General features: G+C 35.3%; 1 protein-coding gene across 4 annotated transcripts in view; it reads right to left on the minus strand.

Annotated features, from left to right (window-relative positions):
* LOC105319304 (G protein-coupled receptor kinase 3) overlaps positions 1-22,340 on the minus strand; it is a 29,733-nt gene extending 7,393 nt beyond the window's left edge. For 2 of the 4 annotated variants that reach the window (XM_011416787.4, XM_011416785.4), the window contains exons 1-11: positions 21,994-22,340; positions 21,759-21,835; positions 19,574-19,647; positions 10,277-10,378; positions 9,400-9,486; positions 8,873-8,934; positions 7,291-7,342; positions 5,104-5,195; positions 3,102-3,201; positions 2,125-2,337; positions 400-494 (exon numbers count right to left, since the gene is read on the minus strand). In XM_011416787.4, coding sequence (XP_011415089.1) covers positions 400-494; positions 2,125-2,337; positions 3,102-3,201; positions 5,104-5,195; positions 7,291-7,342; positions 8,873-8,934; positions 9,400-9,486; positions 10,277-10,378; positions 19,574-19,647; positions 21,759-21,835; positions 21,994-22,106 — 1,067 coding nt within the window. In that variant the 5' untranslated portion in view covers positions 22,107-22,340. Of the gene's footprint in view, positions 1-399; positions 495-2,124; positions 2,338-3,101; positions 3,202-5,103; positions 5,196-7,290; positions 7,343-8,872; positions 8,935-9,399; positions 9,499-10,276; positions 10,379-19,573; positions 19,648-21,758; positions 21,836-21,993 lie in introns of all 4 variants that reach the window. The other 2 variants (XM_011416786.4, XM_011416784.4) reach the window with 1 other exon arrangement.
* Between the last annotated feature and the right edge of the window lie 637 nt (positions 22,341-22,977).

The raw sequence follows: 22,977 nt of genomic DNA on the forward strand, positions 1-22,977 counted from the left end.
AGGGCTACAATCAATATTCCCCAGACAAATAATCTATGGAAGAGAAAAATTTCTCCTTGAAAACGTGTAGCATCTTGACTCCTATGGTCTAAATCAATGACAAATCAGATGATCTACACAGTTCTATTTTGGCTGTTTTTTCGTGACTGTAAGATTAAAAATAACTTGTATCAAGAAAAGAAATTGTCAGATAATACATCAGCACTTGGTTCTATTTCAAGTCATACAGAATATCCAATTTCTAATTTTTTCGGTCATACTTGCTTGTACTTTTATGGTCTATTTCCAATTTCCCCTGTTAATCACAGGCATATTACAAAATCTGCCCAGACAATTGGGAAAAGCTTAAGGCTACGTTGAGAAAGAGTACAAGTGATGAGGATTTTGTGTACTACTCACACACTAGCATGGGGTTTCTTCCTGGAGAAGTCACAGGCCAGGCCGAGATCGGAGATTCTTACGTGACCATTCTCATCCAGTAAGATATTGGCTGGCTGTCAATTAAAGCAAAGCATGGCATCAATTCAGGTGTGAAAAAACACCTACACACCTACAATAAGAGGTGCTGAGTTTGACATTTTCAGGGATTATCACCTGAAAACTGACTCAGAGATAGGTGAATTATTGAGACAGGTCTATCTTAGAGAACTAGAATTTGGACAGGTGCAGCTCCCTAACACCAAGCAATAATTAATGTAATAAATAATATCCCTAATGAGCACTGGAAATGTTCCTCTTGTATCATACTATAGCAGTGTCACTCAAGTGGAAACCCTATCCCCATGCATTCATAGCACAGTACGTGTAAATGGTGAGATTTAGCGATCAGAGGATTCTAAAGACACACTTGACTGAGACACTGGGGTTTGAGGACAGGAGTGGGGGTGAAAGGTCATGGGGGCAGGACCCCTGTCTCTGACTGACTTTGGGTGACCACACCTACAAAGGAGCCTCTCCAGAGAGTTCTAACAGGGATATCCAACCTCACCTGCTCATGCCTATCAAATCAAAGGCCACATTCAACCCCTTAAATTTGTCATACAGATATAATTATATGTACACATGTTCAACACCAATTTGTTTCCCAGAAAAAAAAATGACAATGAATCTTTACAAATCATTTTTTTGCATTTCCTTGTACAGATAAGTGACAATACACTCATCTATGTCGGACATGTAGGATAAACACTTTAAAAATCCATAACATTATTTAACGGTAGATTGTTTCACATTTACAATGGCTGTTACGTTCATACAAACATCTTGTCTGAAACAAACAATGCAACGAATTCTACCACTGAATGTTCTACACAGAGAAAAGCAGCAGAAATATGAGCTATGCTTACTAGGCCTAATGCAAACCTCGTCCCAGATTTAATCAAAAGATCGTTGTAGGATTCAAGTATTCAGTCTGTCACACATAATCAAAACAAATCTATACAACTTAAACTACTAGGACAATGTACTGATAATAAAGTCCTGATTGTTGAAAAGGTTATAAAACGCTTGGATTTCAACTTTTGCATGCATAAATTATAAGACAACACTGGCAATAATGAGGCTATCCGATGCCTCTGTACCAACAGCTGTCAGTCGACGATAATCCGACCAGGAAATCATTGCCAGTGTTCAATACAAAAAACGCAACTGCTGACAAAAAACCTCCTATATAAAACATCCAAACAGCTACCATGTACATTGCACAGACTCAGATCAAATAGGTACACCTCTTATTGTTATCTCAAATAGCTACATATCAATTAGCTATACATGTACTTATCATAGCTATACCTACAATAGTCAAATCTGAACAGAGCTTAACAAATATAGAAAGAAGGATGTGTTAGATGTCTAGTTTACAAATAAAGGAGTTTATGCTGAAATATTTATCTCATATGTTCATGAATTAAATGGGAGAATTTGACACTTCTAAATATAAATACAGAGCATAAAATGTGAGCGACAGTTGTGTTAGAGAATTAAAACAATCTCCAAAAGGAAAAATACAATAACAACCCTTTTATTCAAAAAGGCATGAAAACATTAACACAAAACCCCCACAATAAAACACAATTCATCGAAAAGGGAGACAACAAGTTTACATACAAGAGTAGCCTCCCTTACCTTTAAATCTCTGTAAACAACATATCGATTGTGCATATGCTCAAGTCCGAGTATGACCTCTGAAGCATAGAAGCGAACCTCGCGCTCGTTGAACACGCCATGCTGAGATAAGTGATAATGAAGGTCCCCACCATTCATCAGGTCTAAAATAAAACACAGTTTTTCTGGAGTCTGGAAAGCGTAGGTCATGTTCACAATGAAAGGACTTCCTTCCTGTAAAACAAAAATAACCACTGTAAAAATTAAGCTCTCAACAGTTGTACAATTTAAATTAATTTATGAAATATGTCAGGAAATTATACAGGATGTTCTTGGCAAGCAAACACTCTAATCACCTGTCTTTTTTTCAAACCAAAATTTCAAAAGATCTTTATTTTCGTCATTAAAAAATGTTTTGACATTATAGCATTGAATCATGATTTTTTGAAGTATAAACTCTCATAACTGCAGCGGTGTGTGCATACAAATTTGTATGCACACACCGCTGCAGTTATGAGAGTGTATACTTCAAAAAATCATGATTTAATGCTTATATTTACATTTTTTTAACTTCTTGCCTTTTCTGCAAATGTGATTCATACCTTAAAATTCCTATCTTATCCTAAGGGTAAGTTAATATTAATGGAAAAGCCACAGTAACAGCCACAAGCGTGAACTTTGATTTTCGCTTGTGACGTTGCAGTTTACAGCGTTCAACGTTTGTGACGTCATAATAAAACTCGTCAATTTGACCTTTGACTTCTTGTTGCATTTAGAGGCATTTAAACATCACGGAATTTAATGGAAAAACACAGTAGAATGTAAATATAAAGTATTGGTTTTTGAATTTTTTTATTGTTTCAGGAGGATATCATTTTAAAGATGCAAATGCCTCATTTTATTTGTACCCTACAACACAATTTTTATTGCAATCTTTTTGTATGTTTTCATATATGTGTTTGGAAAGGGAACCAGATGAGTGGGTTTGCGCTACATACCCCCGTACTGACGAGTGACAGCATTATTCGCTCATTGATGGCCAATGTCTCTCCTTGTTTCATTTTTATTCTCTTTTTATCTAAACACTTCATTGCATACCTAAAAACAACATGAAAACAGTGATTTTACTTTTTATCAGTTTGTATAATAACCACACATTTATTGACTATGTGACATTCATAAACAATTCAATACAAGTTAAATACTCAGCATACAAAGACTTGCATAAAGACTGATCAGTTCAACAGAAAAAGAGAATTTATGGCTGTCTGCAGCTAATAATGCTCTTCCAATATTTGCATTTTTCTCAAGACAAAGTAAAATTCTAATAAGAACTTCAGTCTAGTAAGATGACTCGGTACCAAGAAGTCTCGGTCTCCGTCTTGTAATATTTAGCAACATAAACTACGTAATCAATATTTCTCATTAATATCCTATTTCATATTGCAAACTCATTTCAATCAAGAGCACTTCAGTTCCCAGGAGTCTGAGCCGTATTTCTACAGGCCTGATACCAGCCAGCAAGCCTAGCGGATCTGGATATATTTTTAGATATATCTGTATATCCCTGGATCTGGAGCAACAATCTAGGGCTGGAGGCTGCACATCTTTACACAGCAAATCACCTCCATAAACATTATCACATCAACATATTGTCATTTGCATTAGCATCATATTCATAGGTTATCTTCTTGATTATATCTTTATCTTTATTTAGTTTATCAAACGAGAATGCATTCAAATTAATGATAAAGAAGATATGGGCGAGTAAAGACTGCTCTCTCATTTTTCATTCTGTAAATTACAGATTAATTCAGTGGAAAAGGCAATTTCTGTCTGAACAAAAGAAGCCAGAAACTTTACATGTTCTGCCTTATCTGGTGACAATTGAAGAAGAAAGCTGGGGATGACAAAACATACAGAGAATCAATATATCGCAGCAGAAGGCCACACGCTAGTGATTGAGACCTCAGGCGAGAGCTCAGGAACATCGCCGATCATTTATACCACAGCCGCGGCGGCGAGAGCTTCTCTGTCCAAATTACCACATGTAGGAATCAGTCAGCATCATTCTTATGGTGCCTCATCAATAACAGTGAGGACCTAGTGTTATATGGAAATAGATTGGTCAATCTTTTCAGAACTGAGCAATGACTACCTGATTACAATATTAGATTAGGAAGAAAGGAGGGGAAAAAATTCATTTGGTTTCCTCCTAAGTGAAAAAACGCTAGCAACGGCAATTTCATTAATAGGTTCAGAGCTGGTAATGAGATGATATAGTTTCCTATCACAGTCCATAGATAAGGGCTGTCGTTTGTCCCCAGGGGGAGCCAGCTATAATGTAGCACTGCACTATGGGTAAAAACACCACACGTCAGCCAATCAAATCAAACACCAGAGGGGAGAGTTCCTGCTTTGATGATGAAGCAATGATACACCAAATAATTCATTAGTTCAAACTTGTCAACTCGCAATGGAACAAGTAGCAAACAGTCTTTGACATCTTATGAATAAATCACAAGACTTTTCACTCATTCAGTTTTCATTGATTTTCTCAACGCTCAATGCTTACAATCATTACCATTTTTAGGTCATAGTAATACAACTATTGAATTTCTAGAATTTTTTTTGATTTTTCGAAACACGTTTGCTATTTATTAATATTTTACTGGATATTTCTGTTGGAACTGGCTTTCTTGTCATGTTTATCTAGTTCCAAGTTCAAGGTCCATCCATCATGTATTTTGAAGACCAGTTTTTGGTTTCTTTATATCTCGAGTAAAAAGGACATCCTTTTCATTCACCATTGGAACATTTATACAATTATATAACCCCCTCACACCAATATACATGTAATTCTACATTAACATTTATACCAGCGTGAGCTTTACTACACACTTCTCCAAGTAACCCCTGTCAATTATTTCATTTACTTTATATTTTCTCCTCGTCCCTATATGTATCTATAATTCCAAATAAACATGTCTTGATACTTACATTTTACCAGTGTCCGCTTTTCGACAACCATACACTTCTCCAAATCCCCCCCTGCCGATTATTCTATGTACACTGAAATCATTCATTGTTAACTGCAAAAAAAAAGAAGAAAAAAATAAATATATCTTGTCGCGTTGGGTTTTTTCATACCTCTTGCATGTTTTACTATTTCAGTCAAAGAATTTAGTTGGTGAACACAACTGATAAATTGCAAGAAACAGTAGTCTTGAATGTACATATGTGTCTAACATTACATGTACAATCATACCAATCAAATGACCTTGAACTTGAAGGAGCACCTTGACCTCCACTTTTGAACATATTTATAAGAAGTCTTTATTTTCTATTGTAAAATCTCTGGGACAAGAAACTCCAATCAAGATAACCCAGTCTATGACGTAATGGACATATAAATGGGCTTTTCCATTCCTCATCAGTTTTTTCAATGCCCTTCATAGGTTAATGTTGAAACCCTAAAAAAATATCACTAATGTTCCAATGTGCTCTCTGTGCTTTACAGGTTAACTGTTGTAAAACCCTAGCACACTGAAGCCTACCAAACAGCTTTACAAATTACACAACTGTAACATGCAATTGCTTCATGGTATTCATGGTTTGAGGCGCCAAGTCAAGATTGTCGAGGCATCAATTCCATTTGTTTTTAAGACTATTCAGGGACTGCAGTACTGTGTAATCTGTTACAGAGCCTCTATAATTGTCAAATTTGTACCACACAAATCAGTGGAACGGCAACTGATGAGGAACAGAGAGGCTACTGCACTTATTGATTTCTGGATCAACACTGGGAAACTCCGTGATTACGCTTCTAATCTAATATGCATTACAGAAAAACTACACCTACTGAAAGAAAAAGCAGACTCAAACATTCCAACTTCAGTCCAAAAGTTTAATACCTTGTAAATTTTTAAAGCCCAAAAATAAAAAATCCTGAAGAAGGAAACTATTTCTGTTACATCTCTACATAACATTTGGTAAAGTACACCATTCTTGGTAAAGAAGGAGCTGTTTATGAGTATCATCCCCTCGTATGTGCAATTAATGCCTCTGCAATATTAACAATCCATATTAACAATTTACATCTTTCTCACTAAAAGAGACCACGTTTATTTCTGTAAGTATATTTTATTCTGTTTCACTATTGCACCCAGAACATTTCCCTATCCAATATAATATATCAAGCATGTGATATTTGTATAATGATTTTTGGTTAACTGTGATTCCTGTTTGAATTTGTAGACATTTAAACTGGTTAACAATCATGATCACCATCATCATAGACAATAATAGCACAATAAATTATAGAACAGCGTTCCAAGAGACCTCACAACACTTTGTTATGTTTCCTGCAGATCAATACTCAGCCTCCGGGGGAATCAAACATTGGACAATATGACAGAACAAACAAAATTGTGTATGAAATGAAATGCAATTTGGGTAAAGTTATCATGCCTGATTCAGTGCTTAGAACTATAAATATATCAAGCTTCAGTTCAAAGTTCAGCCTGGAATGAGGATTAAAACAATTTGGTAACATTTGTTTTAAGGGCTTTAGGGTAAATACCAATACTAGATTAATAAATGGGTTGCGTTTTGACCAACAGCCTAGCACTTTCACCACTGGGCTGGGCTTTGTCTGCATAAAAACTCTATACTGAACATTCATTAGTTGGCTGGACCTTTAGAGCTAGGGACTTGAACATTCACATTTATATTGGGCTCTGAACTACATGTATGTTACATTCATGCACAATCTATGACAATGTAAATTGTAAATCAACTGCAAAATTTTCTCTATTGTACCAAAACTGTAGCACATACAATAAAATATCCTCAAGTCAAACCAATTGGCTAAGATCTCATAAAACATACCCATATACCAAATATATGTTGAGTTCATGGTTTAAAATGTTAAATTTTAATAGTTTTAAAACTAAGAACAGAATACATTAAACATTTTGCCGAGGTTTGTTTCAGATCTTAAGATGGAACGCTTTTAGCAATGGGCTGTGGAAAAGCAAGTTCATAGGCAAGACGGAAAACATTTCATGACTTGGAAAAGACATCTTCATCATGGGAAAAGTTTGAGAGCAGAACACAGATAGGCTGGATTCAGAATGGACATCACTGAGTACTGGTCCTTATAAAAGTTTAAAAATAAACACCTACCTCTATATTCAACTCTAGGTTCTTCCACTGACAAAATCGAGTATATTTTTCACTGAAATGAACAAAGAAACAATTCATTATAGCAACATTAACTTTTGAAATAGTCATCAGAATTGTATTAATATAAAGGCTGTATAAATAATATTAAGAGATTTCGTCATGTGTGGCTAATCTTGAAGACTATTATTGACATAGGCCAGCATAAAATGAGAAAGAAAAATTCTAAGAAAAGGTAGGGAGCATTCCTGAGGAGCCAATGCCAAATGTTTCATATCATCACTCATATGTGGCCTCATAAGAAATAAATAGTAACAGTCTACACTCTATACAGAGCAGATATAATATAATAGCTGTTGGATTTCAAAAATCTGTATGGCTACCCCAAAGTCATGTTCTTCTAGCAATTAAAAACAATCTACTAGGCTAGGGAATTATGTAAAATAATTGTCTCCAAGTGAAATCTTTTTCCTAGAGATTAATGTGAATCCAGCAGTAAACATCATCTACATGCAGTCCTTAGTCTTGCTTATTCATGTACAGTTATCTTCAATATCTATCACAACTGTCTTAACCATACTAGCTTCTTGCACTTTACATAAATTTTTTTATTATTTTGAATCCTTAAATACAAACACAATATAATTTTTTTCTTAAGAAAAAGTTATTTTCACAGCAATTACACGTGTCTCACATTTCTAATAATCTACTATTATCATCGACTAGGATTTCATAAAATGCAAAATGTCTACAATGATAAAATCAGAATTATTGACTCGTACCAATTTTCAGAGGATGAAAGTACTGACAATTGAGTGTAGATGAAAAGGAAAATGAATTACATGATATCGAATAACTGAATATCATTATATATTATTAAGTTAATTCCGAGAGTAATACACAGGACACATGGTAATATTACAGAATACTAATGTGTAACCCCCCCCCCCCAATTTCCATCCTTTGTGAATGAGAATTCATTGCAGTGCCTTTTTCCCCCAATTCTCCCTCTCTATTAGCCTTTTAAGCCTCTCATCATCAGTTGTTTATATCCCATCCACTCAATGTTACATTTTACAGCCCTAATGTGCTAGACTGCCCCCTGAGGTCTCAATCAATGGCCATTCATCTCTACCTTGAATTAGACGTTTCTTTTTTGCAAGCTAACGGTGAAATGTGCAGATGGTTACAGAAGATTCATCACCCACAAGATAGAGGGCTTGTTAATTAGCCTTATAGGAGAAATCTGACATTATCATTAAACAGACTCATACTCACCTCTACCACTAATTTCTGATTAATTTCTCCCCCTTACATATCATCGATAAATAAACCATTATCAGATGATTTAGACTGGATACATCACAGCTCGGAATGAATACGAACATGCAGAACTCTTATCTCAACTAATTAAGTGACTAGATTGTTTGTTTTATTCTATCAGTAATACAGGCACTCAAATATCTTTTTTTGTGATCTGTTCATATAATCATGTATTATTTATACCTTGCTAACATGATAGGGAATATTTTCTGAACATTTTACTTATCCTCTGAGGAAGTGGAAAGAAAATATTCATACAAACCTTTCTAAAAATTTGTCAAATATATCGCCTCTAATTGAATTACATATTTCTTCTATGTAGGGCTGAAAAGAAAAAAGATGTTAGCACCTTACACACCGAAACACAATTTTTTTCATTTTATTTTGTGTGTGTGCATATATGTCCCTTTTGATATAACAATTTATCAGAACTCAAGGACTGCATTTACTACAGAATTTAAAAAGATTTAACTAAAGAATGCTTATTAATCAATCACTAACTGACCAATGTTTTAACAGTTATAGAAATCAAGATAGTTGTGAATAAATGGTTTATAAAAACGTTATTAAAGATCATCCTATGAAACTGAAATTATTTACTATGTCATACTGTTGTTTCATCCATTTTTGTTGGCATTTATTTTAATGGATTCCGAGAAAAATCATACGTAAATTTGTGGACAATGATCTTATCAATACAAAATATTAAGAGATACTGCACTTCAACATTTAATTCTGTGAATCAACAAAACACCACCAGAATTTTTATAGACTAGCTTCAAGAGTTACCTCAAAAATGTTTGGTGCGAGTTTTTTGGTTCTTTGGGCCACTGTGAGTGACTCTTGGACAGACTCGACAGCTGCCTTGGAGTATGTCTGCAGAAAAGTCTATACAAGTCAAAAGAAAAAAAAAAGACATCACAGCATCAGACAACACCAACACAGGGGTCAAAGGTTAGCAAGCAGGGGCAGTTAACTAGGCATGGCAACTAGACAGGGGAGGTAACTGTTAGTGGGTCTGGTCACCTAATATGTAAGCTTACTCCAAAGTCACCACTAGCAATCATGCAACCAGAACTACAGTATTGTTAATTCATGGCACATACTTGAGGATGTTATAGGGGGAGAAACAGCAAACATACATCCAATATTGAAATGTCAATTTTGAAAAACAATTCAACAATAATAATAATTTCTATTTTATTAGGATAAAACATTTTTACTAACACAAAATTTTAATCATAGCATGTTTCCATCACACTGATGGAAGCATGTTGTATCATATTTCTGTCATTTTTCTAGAATTAATGCTAAGAAGTATCATAGTAATCCTCTTTCTGGAAAAAACAGAATTTTCAGTGCACATCCCTGCCTTACGTAATCTGAGATTATATCTATATATATATTTAGTGGTGGCAATGATACATATTTGTATAGTTTTTAGTGAACATAACATCAGTGTTTCTAATAAAAAAGAAATAATAAATTTTTGCATCAATTTAAATCTATGTATATTGCTACTGGGAAATTTTTTCAAGTTTGCAATCAATTTTCTAACTTAGGCTACATCTAAAACTGACTTACAAGGAAATTATAATCAATCTGTTAAATAAGGACAATATTATATGTCCGATTTGTGTATGTACACAAGTTGAGCATAACTTACATGGGATTGGGACAGCAATTCTTTCATGATGAATTGGTCATAGATTTCTTTGCCTAGTTTTATTCTTTCCTCATCCGTTTCCAACTTCTCAAACTTCTTTATCTGTTAAAAAAAGAAAGAATAAAATTTTAACCCAACTCCAACATACATGTAAATAAGGAACTCTTAAAAATAAGGAGGTATTGTACACTTCATTTTGTTTAATTAATACAATAAAATTAACACAAACTTTAATGTATCTTGTCTTCTATACACATTGACACTTGCTATGTAGCAGTATAAGCCAATTGGTTAAACCATGAGGGAACATCATTTAAGGACATCCATAAAATTTGAAATGTCATCCAGGAAAAGAAAATTACAATATACCATTTCCAGAACACAGAACCAACAACCTTCATTTGCATTTTTAGTATTTTTAAAAAGTCTCTCTACTAGAGATTCTAATTGTTAAGAGATTCTTTATCATGACGGTGCTTGCTGAAAAAAACTTTGAGCAGATGCTAACAACTAGGTACCTCTACCTCACACAGAAATATTGAAGGTCTAAAAGACTAAAACAAAACACTAAAATATGTACATATATTAAACAAAGCACTGAACCTGTTATAGTGAGCTTTTCAATCTGAATATAAGGACCGGAATTTCATGTATTCTGTTATTAAACAGCTTGTTACAATGCCAAGTGTTCATAACTTCTGTTTGAGCAGATACAGAGCTGTTTGGTGCAAGAATTAAACATCCTTCCTACCCTGTATAGATTCAGTGTCAGCCGCATTATCTGACCTTTCTACACTTAGGCATTTGAATCGAGATATTGGAGATATTGGGCATACTTTCTGACAGGTAACACTGCTCAATATTACCACTGCCGGCTTCCCATCCAGTCACAACGTGTATCGCTATTACAGTCAGGGTTCTAGCATCCCACATTATCACAGAGCTTAACTCTCAATAAGTTTAATAGATCTTTTCGAATTCTGTGGAATCTGCAGGTTTGGAAATATCATACAGACTTCCTAAATCATGATGTGTATGACAGGATCATTCATCTACTTCTTCCCAAAATCAAACATCAGGTTCACACAGAAATATTAGCACCCTGTAATCTCACTGTTGCTCAACTAAAGAGGGAATCTCAAAACTTGTATTCTGGAAGCATTTAGATATATTCCCACATTCTATGAATATCAGAGTTCCTGTGTATTAAGACTTGGGTTAACAGAAGATTCCCTGAGATTCTCATAAACACAGCAAGTCTCTGATGAGACTGAGATTTCCCCACTAAACGGTGTGAAAGCTTCTGCATTAAATGCCTGTCTTTTTTTACATTTCAGGATTCAATCAAGCTGGAAGCTAAAAGAAGTTATAATGCACCTTTTAAAACCTACAACTTTCTCGTAACATCATCAACTGCCACTTCCTGACATGCTCGTTGTGGCGACCTATTTAATATGGTGTCACCTGACTGATGTAGTGACCGGATTCAGGTAAGAACTAGGACTCCAAAACAACCTGGCATGCAATCAATTCCCAACTCCACAAATCATTCCCACCGCTCACAAAGAAGTTTCAAGGATTCACTAATTACATTACATACCACTTTTCTCATGTCAATTGTAAACACCGAAGAGGAACAGCATTTTTATCTGTCTTTCCCTGTGAAACAATCATTTGAGCGCATGCATTAGCTATTCCAATATCTTGAGTACACACCGCACTTTTATCAGCTAGCTCTGAGATTAGAAGACAGTTTCAGTAATTTACTTGGTTCCAATACGGATATTGCACATAAATGAGATATGAAGGGTGTTTCCTTTTAGGATGAACTTAGTCCAAGCTTTGGCATCAGTCTAACTTTTGTAACTGTTTACAGCCAGATTACACCTTTAATACCAGAGTGGTACATTTGTGCAAAGTACAAGTCTATGTAAAATATTTTAACTGTAGTTCTCAGCCAAAAAATACATGTATAATAATAAGTTTAAACATGTAAATATTTCAACGGAAGAAAAACAATTGTACTGATAACGAAGGTAAGGATTTGAGCTTGTTTAACTAATATTCAAGCTACTTCTTTAGCAGGTCAATGTAAATAAGTCATAGAATTTTTTATATGATTATCTCATATCTTTCAGACTTCAAATGATTTGGGAACCAACCAAGTTTATTGCTGTGCGAATTTATAACATTGCTTTTTGTAAGTGGCTTCCTATAGGTTACCCCCCCCCCCCCCCCATTTGCATACAGTGTATAGGTGTCTTACTCCTACAGTCAATGTCTTATGAGGGATATTCTAGTTGAGGATGGACAATGAAGTCAATGAACCTCAAGTGCCTTTTTATTTCACATTAAGCCCATTGTACTTAAAAATGCATCCCAGAACGTCATAAAAATCATAAGGTGCTGTAATGTCAGAGGATTCAAATTTCTGTGACTTCATCACACTAGATACTTAGTGTCAATAATGCTTAATGATCACGATGAAAATAAACCCATAATGCTCTCATTTTCTGTCTCTTAGATTGTGCAAATATCTTTTTTACTACATTGCCAGCGTAGTGTGTAACTTGCCATCAATTACACCCCTTTTACCCTGCTCCTAGAATAAGCCCACTGCAGCCTCCAAAGCAAACAGCCAGCCTCTACACAAAATCAATATACGGTCCTCATCTCACAAAAAGAGGCGTTCACTTTTTTCATCTTGGCGTTCTCAATGCCAGCCAACACTAGATGCAAGTAACAAACTAATGGCTTAAAACGTTTATGGTTATTGACCCCTCTGCCCCTCATCATGATTAACGATCTGGATCTATCCGGAACCCCCAATATGTAGCTTATTCCACAAAATATATCCCTCATATATCAAAATATCTGAAAATATGCCTATATACATAATTGTAAATTCATGTCAGCATATGGTTTTCTAATTCACAAAAATATTTAATCTTCATCATTCAAACAGATTAGATATTTTTTATAAATTATACCAAAGATACATTTAATTTGCATACATTTAGACCCTAACATACCATATGTAGATAACTTTGATAAAACGCATTTGCCTCAGGGAATGATGTAGCCACCGTAACCTTCCAAATGTGGACAATATAGCCAAGTCTGAAGGTAACTTTAAGCCTTTATTGCCATAAAAGAGATATTCATTTCTAATGAGTGGTGTACATGTGAAAAAAAAAACACTCAGAGACTTCAGATGGTCTTCATTATCTGCATTGCTCTTGAAATTACTTATAGAACAACTTATCATGTATTGATTTACCCATTTGATACTACGAGCTAATCTAGCAATGTATGCAGCAGCTGTCCAGATATTGAGTCAGATAGGGCAATTCTTGTAAATACTCATTGTCAAACCCTGAGCATCCCAGCTTGACTGACGGCCCAACATCGGTCTGACGTGACCTGTACAATCCATCATGTCCACAGGATGACCTTCATCCATCTGATGCACAGTAAACATTTTGTGTGCATGCTAAACTGGATGAATCCATCATGAATAAAAAAGCTTGAAGACACTGAAAAGTTTGTTTAAAGATGGATTAAAATCCAGTTAATCCTGAAATTTATTTTGTATTGATTCAATTTGGCACTGAAAGAGAACATTAACAAATTGGCTGACACGTTTGATTATCTTTTCCAATGCTGTTATGAAAAATGTATAATAGCTGCAAGATTTAGCCCCACACGACACTTTTATTTTTAAAACTGCTTTATTGTTTAGAAAAATGTCTCAACACTTTTTCATATTTAAATTTGATGGCTGTCTTATTCACCCCTAAATTAAATCCAAACTAGTTAATATTATGGTTGATTTTCATTGAACCACTCCATCACATGGTGAAGGGCTTATCCACATCATAGGACCATTCCATCACACTGAGAGGGGCCTATCCACATTGGACCACTCCATCAAATTGAGAGGAGCCTATCCACATTATACATGACAGGCTCTTTGTTATTCCTAGCTATAGTAATATCACAATTTTCTCCCTGCAGTAATGGCTTTTTGTTCCTGTCGTATTCCCTGCAGATTTTCTATCTATTGATTGTCTCCATTTCTCTGACCAGTTCAGAGAAAAATAAGCATTTTCAGAAACCAGTTAGATAACATTGTTCCTGGCTTTAAGACTCAGTACATCATTTTAGGTTTTTACACTCCACCATCCCCCTTCCATCACATGTTTTGCATAAGTCTAAGATCATTCTTATCTATAGCAGAAGTGATATTCTCAAAGTCCTTCCTTTTCATATATTACACATAAACATGCACAGGAAAAATTGCTTGTAAACTGATATACATACTGACACAAGCTAGCATAATATACAAATGCATGCATCAAACTTTGAGGTAAAGTATAAGGTTTTAAGACTGTAAAACACAAGGATGACATAAGTGCTATTTTGCTTTAAGAACTTACAGGCCTTCATATGAACTTTTATCATAGCCTTACACTTAATAGAAACAAAATTTATTTTCCAGACTAAGACAAAGTCCAAAGGAAGTAAATTTGACTGTTATCCCATGTGCTGTTGAGTTATAAGAAATGCTCAAGGTTAAAGTTGCCATTAGACAGAGAGGCACATTGACAAACAGACAGATAGACCTAAACAAGTATGTCCCCCCCACTCAAGGTCACAAAAAATGAATTTGGAGAAATAATTAATGCATCTGTCATCTCCAATAAAGGAAACAACTGAGTGTGTACACAATAATAACTCATTACTAATATCACCATCTGACAATGTCACAACAGGGGGGAAGGAGAAATATACCATGTGCCTCAAGTAAGCTCTGTTACTGTAACACTGTTTTGGTGGCATTGAGACCTGCAAGGGTTTTAATGGTTGTGACCTTGACTTACTGATTCCAAAGAACCAGCAATCCAGACCTGGTTTTGACTTCCAACATCCACATTCATAAAACCAAAGAGATCAAGGTTACATACCAGCTACATTTAGTTCCACTTCACCCGAGAATTAAACAATATGTACTGTAAGTGCATCATATTTAGAGTGTACAATACTGTAGATTCCTTATTTTACGCGAGTACTAATTCCCCGATTCCCTAATTTTCCATTAAATTGCGAGAACATAAAATCGCATAGGCCGAAATTTTATCATAGTCTCATGTACTTTACATATGTCCGGAAATAAAAGCGAGATTTTAAAATTCGTGAGATGGTCTTCTTGCAATTTTGCGCGGATATCAATTCCTCACGTTTAATTAGGAATTTACAGCATTTGATGTAAAAAAGAAGCCAGATTTTGCTTTCTGCCTAAAACACTTCACAGAATCCACAGATGATAGTATTATATATAGACATAAATGTGATTTTGTAATTATCACCAATTATATCATGCTGCCCAAATTAGAAAGTCCTTTTGGGATTAATCATTAGATCTGATTGAAGGCAATGGCAAAAAAATTAATCTCCACCCAACGAAATCTAATCAAATGCCTTTGATGAAACCAAATCTCCTCCAGGAATCTCAATACATTTATAAAGCATCTAATAGGAAACAAGGCAACAATGACTCAGCATTTCCCAAACCATTGCATGGAGCATTCTTTCAAAACATTAATCTTCCCATTAAAATATTTTCATTGAGCTTCAAAATGATTAGCTTTTTCCTACCAAATCCATGCCAGGAATCTTTTTGGACAGACTCTACATAAGCACTTTGAGGTCTGTCGGCTAATAAATTTTTATCAGTTTACATAAAAAGAAATTGTCTGCCAACTCAAACACTGATCAAAAATTGGACCATCTGTTCCCAGTGTTTACTGGGAGATATCCCGGCTCCCACAGGAATTCCTATCTGGGAAACAGAGCCCTCACATCACACGTTCATTTACCAACATAAACAACGATTATCAGAGCAGACACTTTGATATCATGCACAAAGAATAAGCAACACATTCTCATATCCTTTACAGACAGGAATGGAGTACTTTTAAAAGTACAGACACAGCCCTTTATACTATCAGTGGTTAGTCTGAATGATGCCTTTTTCCCTTCACATCAAGCTCCATGAGCCATATAAATTGTTTACTCAATCATACCCCTAAAAAACGCCCAACATCAGACTCAGAGACACACCCTGGGACTAAGCCCCCTGACTTTAAACCCTCTCAAATCTGTTCTTTTCAGATCTAGCCCTTTTCTAATCCCTTAGACAGAAATTGTTCAATTTTTCTGCCAAGATATATTAGGTGACCACAATTCATAAAGGAGACCACACAAGACAATAAACATCAAATAATTCATTTCCTACTTTGATACATTTTGAAATTTCTTCCCCTTTAGAAGTGTGGATGGTCAATAAATTATTTATCAGCTCCCACTAATTTTAAATAATTTTTGTCATGAACTGCTATTTAACCAGGAAAACCCACAAGATATAGTAAGAAATCTCATTTTATCTAAATAGGACTCCTATTTTTCAGGAGGTTTGAACAGACTTAATAAATGGGCATGATCTACCATCCCTTTGATTTATTAGTATCCACCCAGTTAATATTAACCATCTGTAGTTTTTCAAAGGATCCATCCTTGATTTTCTTCACAAAATTAAGTCATTCACCTCTGCATACTGGACTCATCATTAGTTAATAGAATTACTGGGGCTATACACCTTGAGTCTACACACAGTAAAAACGCATATATTTATTTCAGCCTGTGTGCATTATCCTCTGTTATTCTGACAAGCTATTCAGCTTCAGTTTTGTTTTGACCCGGCTCTTAAATATCCATCATCTTCCAGAAGTAAATAGCCTTGTGTATACTACAATGTTTAACACCAAATAGCTCAGGAACAAATCTCCCCTGGCTCTCAATCTATCCACTGATCTTGGCAAACCATGAGCAAGACTTAATAATATGATCCAGGAATGGCTATCTCTTCCTTTCTCAACTCCTCCGAGCAGTTAAGTTGTATATATCTACCTCCCATAGGCCTTGTAGGGTGTTAAATCTAGCAGAACCATTAATAAGTCAAACGCCCTGCGGAGCTGTACTATAATTATGTACTAAGTAGAGTACACACACATGTGGTGGTCAATACAGGCCAATATTAGATTAGGGCCTACAGTACAATACCAGCTTTCCATCAATCGAACCACAGGTTTATCTCCAGGTTTTTACCTGAGCTTGACCATCAGGTTTACCTGAGATTATCCAGATGCTAGCTGCTGTCATAATACATGTATAGTCGGAGAATCACTTATGTATCTCCCAGGCATCTCTGAGCAGTCATGTGATAGCACCTAGCGTTCCAACAAATCAGCCCCCCTTGCAACAAATTGAACAAATTTCACACAAAAAGTGCCAACATTTTCATCATTTCTTGCAAAAATGCCTTAAGGATGCATCAGTGTATACACACAGAAATCATGCATACTTGATGTATCAAACTGCAGCCAGTTTAAAAATAATACCGATCTGCCGTTATAAACCATGCAAGATTTAATCTTGGGATTCTGTCTAATGCAGTATAACAAGGTGTACTGTCCTGTCTACCTTTGATCTCCCCTCTACACCATAGGGTACAAGTGCACTTTGTTTCTCTTCAGCATTTCTTGCCTGTTACAGCATGTGAGCATTTATTCACAAGTTAATTTACCGTGTTACTCTGGTAGAGTATACATTACATAGCACTTAAATGACTGCTACTCTTGCAAAGTGTCTGCATTATTTGTAAATGAGGGATGAAATCCACCAGGCAGCAGACGGCAGTGAAAGCTGGGAAGAGAGCAGTTGTCATTATTTAATGGAAGTCTCCTTTCTCCGGAGCTTGCCACCTCTTGTACCTGACAAAACCATTACAAATTGTTGGTAAAATGAGCACATGCTACTAATGTATCGATGGAGCTCGAGCTTGGGTGTGTGGCAGCAGTGTGTGGGAAGCAGCAGAATCAATAGTCAAAGCCTCTTCTGACCTGCCTGGGTTTATCATCCCAGCTTCTCTTGTCCTACAATCAATATTTATTTCTAATAACTGTGCAGGGGACACATCAGTAGGTTTCCGCAGCTAGTAGATACATTTCTCCATGTGTCTAATGATGATGGAGTTACTCAGCCAAGTCTATCTGCATTCTCTAATGAGTTAAGGGATTTAGTTTCAGACCCCGACAAGATTTACAAACCTTGTCTGATACTTTCAAAGAAAAATTCTGCATTGTGCATGTTGAAGTTTGTGCATCTGTTCAACAATTCCCCTTTCCTTTCTTCTTTCATGTCTTACCAAGGTTTCTGCTCTCAATTCCTCTCTCTCATTCAGTTTACTTTTAACAGAACATGTTTGTTTGTTTCTGTAACTAAATATAATCCTGTGTATCTAAACTACATGTTTGAGATGCCTTTTCAGGAAATCTCACGACTCAAAAAACAAACTCACATAGATCTCACTACTGAAGAATTTCTTCCTTTTGTTATGAAATCAAATGAAAGAGAAGATTCTGGTTCCCAGAACCCAGACAAAATACCATCATCATTTGGATTACAATAAATAACTCCCCCAACCTACACCCCCTCTTTCAATGAAAACACTATCATCTATAGCAAAATGATATCATTCTACAAGTGGTGAAGCCTACTTTTTCCTGAGTATATCACACAAAGCTGAGCCCAGCAGTTCCTGAAAGCAAATGACTTATGATCTAAAGTTTGTGATAGCACGTACGTATCCCTTGTTAAGGATGGAAGTAAAAGAAAACTATAAATCATAAAGAGCAGTTATAATATTATCTAACTTTCTCTGTATTTACTTATAACCATACTTCCTGTTCACAACACAATCTCTTCCAGGAAGAACCTATATCATAACTAAATTTGTTTATTTTTTTCCTTCATTTTTTCAAAATATTACATAACAAAGCTTCAGTTTGGAAACTTCAAAGATATTTCCTCGAGACACCAAAAGCTTGGTTCTGGTGCCCCACTTCAAACTTTGTGACATACATGTACAAAGTAAATTGCCATTGTTTATAACCTCTACTAACAGCCTATTTCCATCAGTTACAGTGTTAGCTTTTTCCTGATGATCTGACTGGGTTTCAAGATAACCCCCAAAAATATGTAAATTTTTGACATTCTAAAACATTGATTGCATTTAGAAACGTTCAACTTTAATGTTATACTGATTTATCAAACTGTCCCATACATCCCTGTGAACATCCTAAATATCTCCTCCCTCAGTTCCTCCCCCCCCCCCCCCGGCTCCACCCTTACACACACACACACAAGGACACAACATTCTACATTTAACACACTTACCTCCTCATAAAACTTGAGCTGAGGGACAGGCTCATCACAGACATTTTCACAGAAATCCTTAAAGAGCAAGTACCCTGCAAAATCAACGTACATAATCAATTATCATTGTTTAAAGATTTTACGTGAGAAAACTGGTTCAAGTATATACCAATTCATACCAAGGGGCAAGGCTGCATGTGTAAACAGTGTGCTTCCTGTCTGTCATGTACTTGTCAAAAATTCCTGATGATCATAAGTCTACCATTTTATTTTTTTTATTTTGATGTAAACATTAATTGAATTAGTGGATATGCCAATTCACTATAAATGTGAATTGAAAATTTTCCTATCATATTTTGCAACAAATAGGAAGAAACAAACTACTTATGTGATACAATTTTAATCTTAAGCCCCAATAAATTAGCAGTTATATTCTCATCCTGATTTGCGAAAAATATGGAGCGGATGGGCTGAATTTATTTTGTATTTTTAAAAAAACCCATCTTTTTCACCGTTCATGTTTTAGAAATAACAATTGCCCTGTTTTACTTAATTGTTAATGCTCATAAGAGTACACAAACAAATGTGATCTTTTCGTTCCATTTTAATTCAACTTAACTGTTAATACATGAAGACATTTGTATCCTTATGATAACAAACATGACTGGAATCAAACAATAATCCACATGTCAAGCAACCATTAAAGTGTTTTTAATTTTTTTGTATACCACGCTGATTTTTTTCCCCAGAAAATTGTTTTCACAGGTTTTTTTTTTCAAAATAAAATAAAAAACATCGGGACTGCCCACTTTTTGAGGGACAGGCAGGGATGAGAATCTAAAATTTAATTTTATGTAGCCTTAGCCCTTATCTAGCACTGTATCATTCACCTGAACAATCTATTTTTCAGATAGGGATAATCTTTCATTGCATTCAGTGTCAACATATTTCATAAATTTAAACGTTCAATTTAGATATATCTGATAATTCTAAACAAGTGTTTGTCATAAAGAGAAATGTAATATTACCCTTTAGACTAATTTTCCTTTCAACACCTATGCTAATTTCCCCCCTGCGGATTCAAAGTTACCAGCTTTCTAGGAACTTATTTAAAACAGTCATTTCTTCCTCTGGTAAGTCATAAGGAAGAAGAAAAGGGAGACAAAGTTGATTTATTACAAAACTACCTTGCCTTCCCCCTGCTGAGCATTGTTATACTTTTGTGTGTGTTTGATATGATACTTGACAAACCAAGGAACTGTCAACAACCACAAAATAACGGGTTCAACTTGAGATCTGCGAATGTGATGTTGAGTTATTGACCATTGCTTAAAATTACACAGATTCTTCACACAACAAAAACTAACTAGAAATACACAATGTTTCTCCCTGTAGGCCATTTATCTTATGTCTATCACAAACTTTAAACTGATTCCAGGAATAGATAGGAATGGAAATGCCGCTTTCTCAAGCAAATACAGAAATACAAGGGGTGGGGGTTGAAAGGCTGATGTAACAGGCATTAAAAACTGTAGAATGTGAAGTTCCCTTTCTACAAGCCACTGATTGATATAGTTTTCTTTCCTTCTAAGAATTTCATACATATCATGTAGTTAAAGTTTTGTTTTCTTTGAAACCACCTATTTTGTTTGGTTAACCAATACTCTTTTCTTTGATTAAAATCTAAAAATCACTTACATAAATGAATTTAATTAGCAGAACAATCAAATAAACTTAGATTTGCCTCTGCATATTCCCTCCCATTATCCATTATATTTTGCTGACTGCACACACACAAAAATCAATATGCAATGCAGAGTGCAGAGATTACAATTACTAGCATTTCTAAATGCAAGTGTTTATCAGTTTTAATCTTTGTCGTGTGTGACTAAGTGCATCACTGACAATGCTTAAACAAAGCAAATGCAGATTGGTGACACAATCCCCAGGGAAATGAGAAGTGGGGTTGGATCTAGGTTACGATCCACTTTATACAAGTCTGCATGTTTACGAGCATTTGAAAAAAATACATATATACTGTATATATGCATAAATATCCTTTAATAAGTGATATAAAATGAAGCACAGCTCTAGGGTCCCGGGTCTTTGTGTTATTAGTTTTGCCTGCTTCTGTCAGTTTGCGTACCATGTGATTTGTCTTACAAATTGAACACTTCCGTATTATTCAGTATGACCGCACACTCACCCAGCTTTTGTCCAAAGATTTTGTCGAATGTCACTTCTCCCATTTTAGTGAGATGTTTGTGCATCACGCTCCGAACGCTGAAATATAAATTATCATCTGAAATCATTTCTGTATTGAATATTATCATCGCGAGAGCCCCCTTCGGGAACCCACTTTGTCTGAGTTCGCGGAGACTGATCAATTGGGATGGATCTTATATCAACTATGCATACTAAGATCACCAAACAATTTATACCTGGGGTCGGGCAAAATAATTTTCTTGCTTGCACGGGCAGCTGGAGTGGATTTACTTTTCTCCATTGCCATCAAATAGCTGACATCGGCTAGGACAGCTTCTAAATCCGCCATTTTGTATGAATTCGATTCAACCTTCCCAAAACAAAATAGCCTTGACGGACTTGTTTGGCCTTCCTAGATTTTATTTAACGCACCAGACTCACAGAGTATACATCCCATGGATATAAACGGTCATTTTGTCTAAACAAATCACACATATCTCCCAAAATCACCCGATGAACCCGAGCTTTCCAGCGTGCATAGCAAATGAGTCCATACTCTGCAATGTAAATATTAATTAGTTCGGCAGCGCTGACTGGTTGAGGAGATGTGTATATTACGAGCCTTATCATTGGCTAAACGCGGTGAAGAACAATCGATAGGGCTATACAGCAAAGGGAAAAATTATAAATGACAAAATATATAGAATATATTGATGTCTGCATGCTATTTCATTAAAATTTGTCTATATAGTACTTCCAATATATATTATACCTTAGTCTTTTGGGGTTTTAAAACAAAATTCTGGGGGGGGGGGGGGGTTATAAACAAAAATTTTAAATTGTGTAAAAAAAAAATTTGCAATGAAGAATTTTTACCCTCATTTGCTACTTTTTCTTTCATTCAATAATATCAGGTAATGAATAAAAATATCTCTCTCTCTCTCTCTCTCTCTCTCTCTCTCTCTCTCTCTCTCTCTCTCTGACCATTGACCATATAGAAGGATTTTTTCCTTGAAAAAAAAAAAATCCAGGATTTGGATTTGTCGATATTATAAGTGTAACTGCATATTTCACGGATATGTTTGGGGGAATGGGGGTTAATCTATCCGTGGCATTATATTTACTATTATGTACAATTTATGCGTAAGGGTATTTTTAGGCTAATCGAAAAGAAAACGAATGATATTGATTCAATGATTGTGATTATCAAACTGCATTAT

This window comes from Magallana gigas, chromosome 3 (assembly GCF_963853765.1).
Source record: "Magallana gigas chromosome 3, xbMagGiga1.1, whole genome shotgun sequence".
Taxonomy (NCBI): domain Eukaryota; kingdom Metazoa; phylum Mollusca; class Bivalvia; order Ostreida; family Ostreidae; genus Magallana; species Magallana gigas.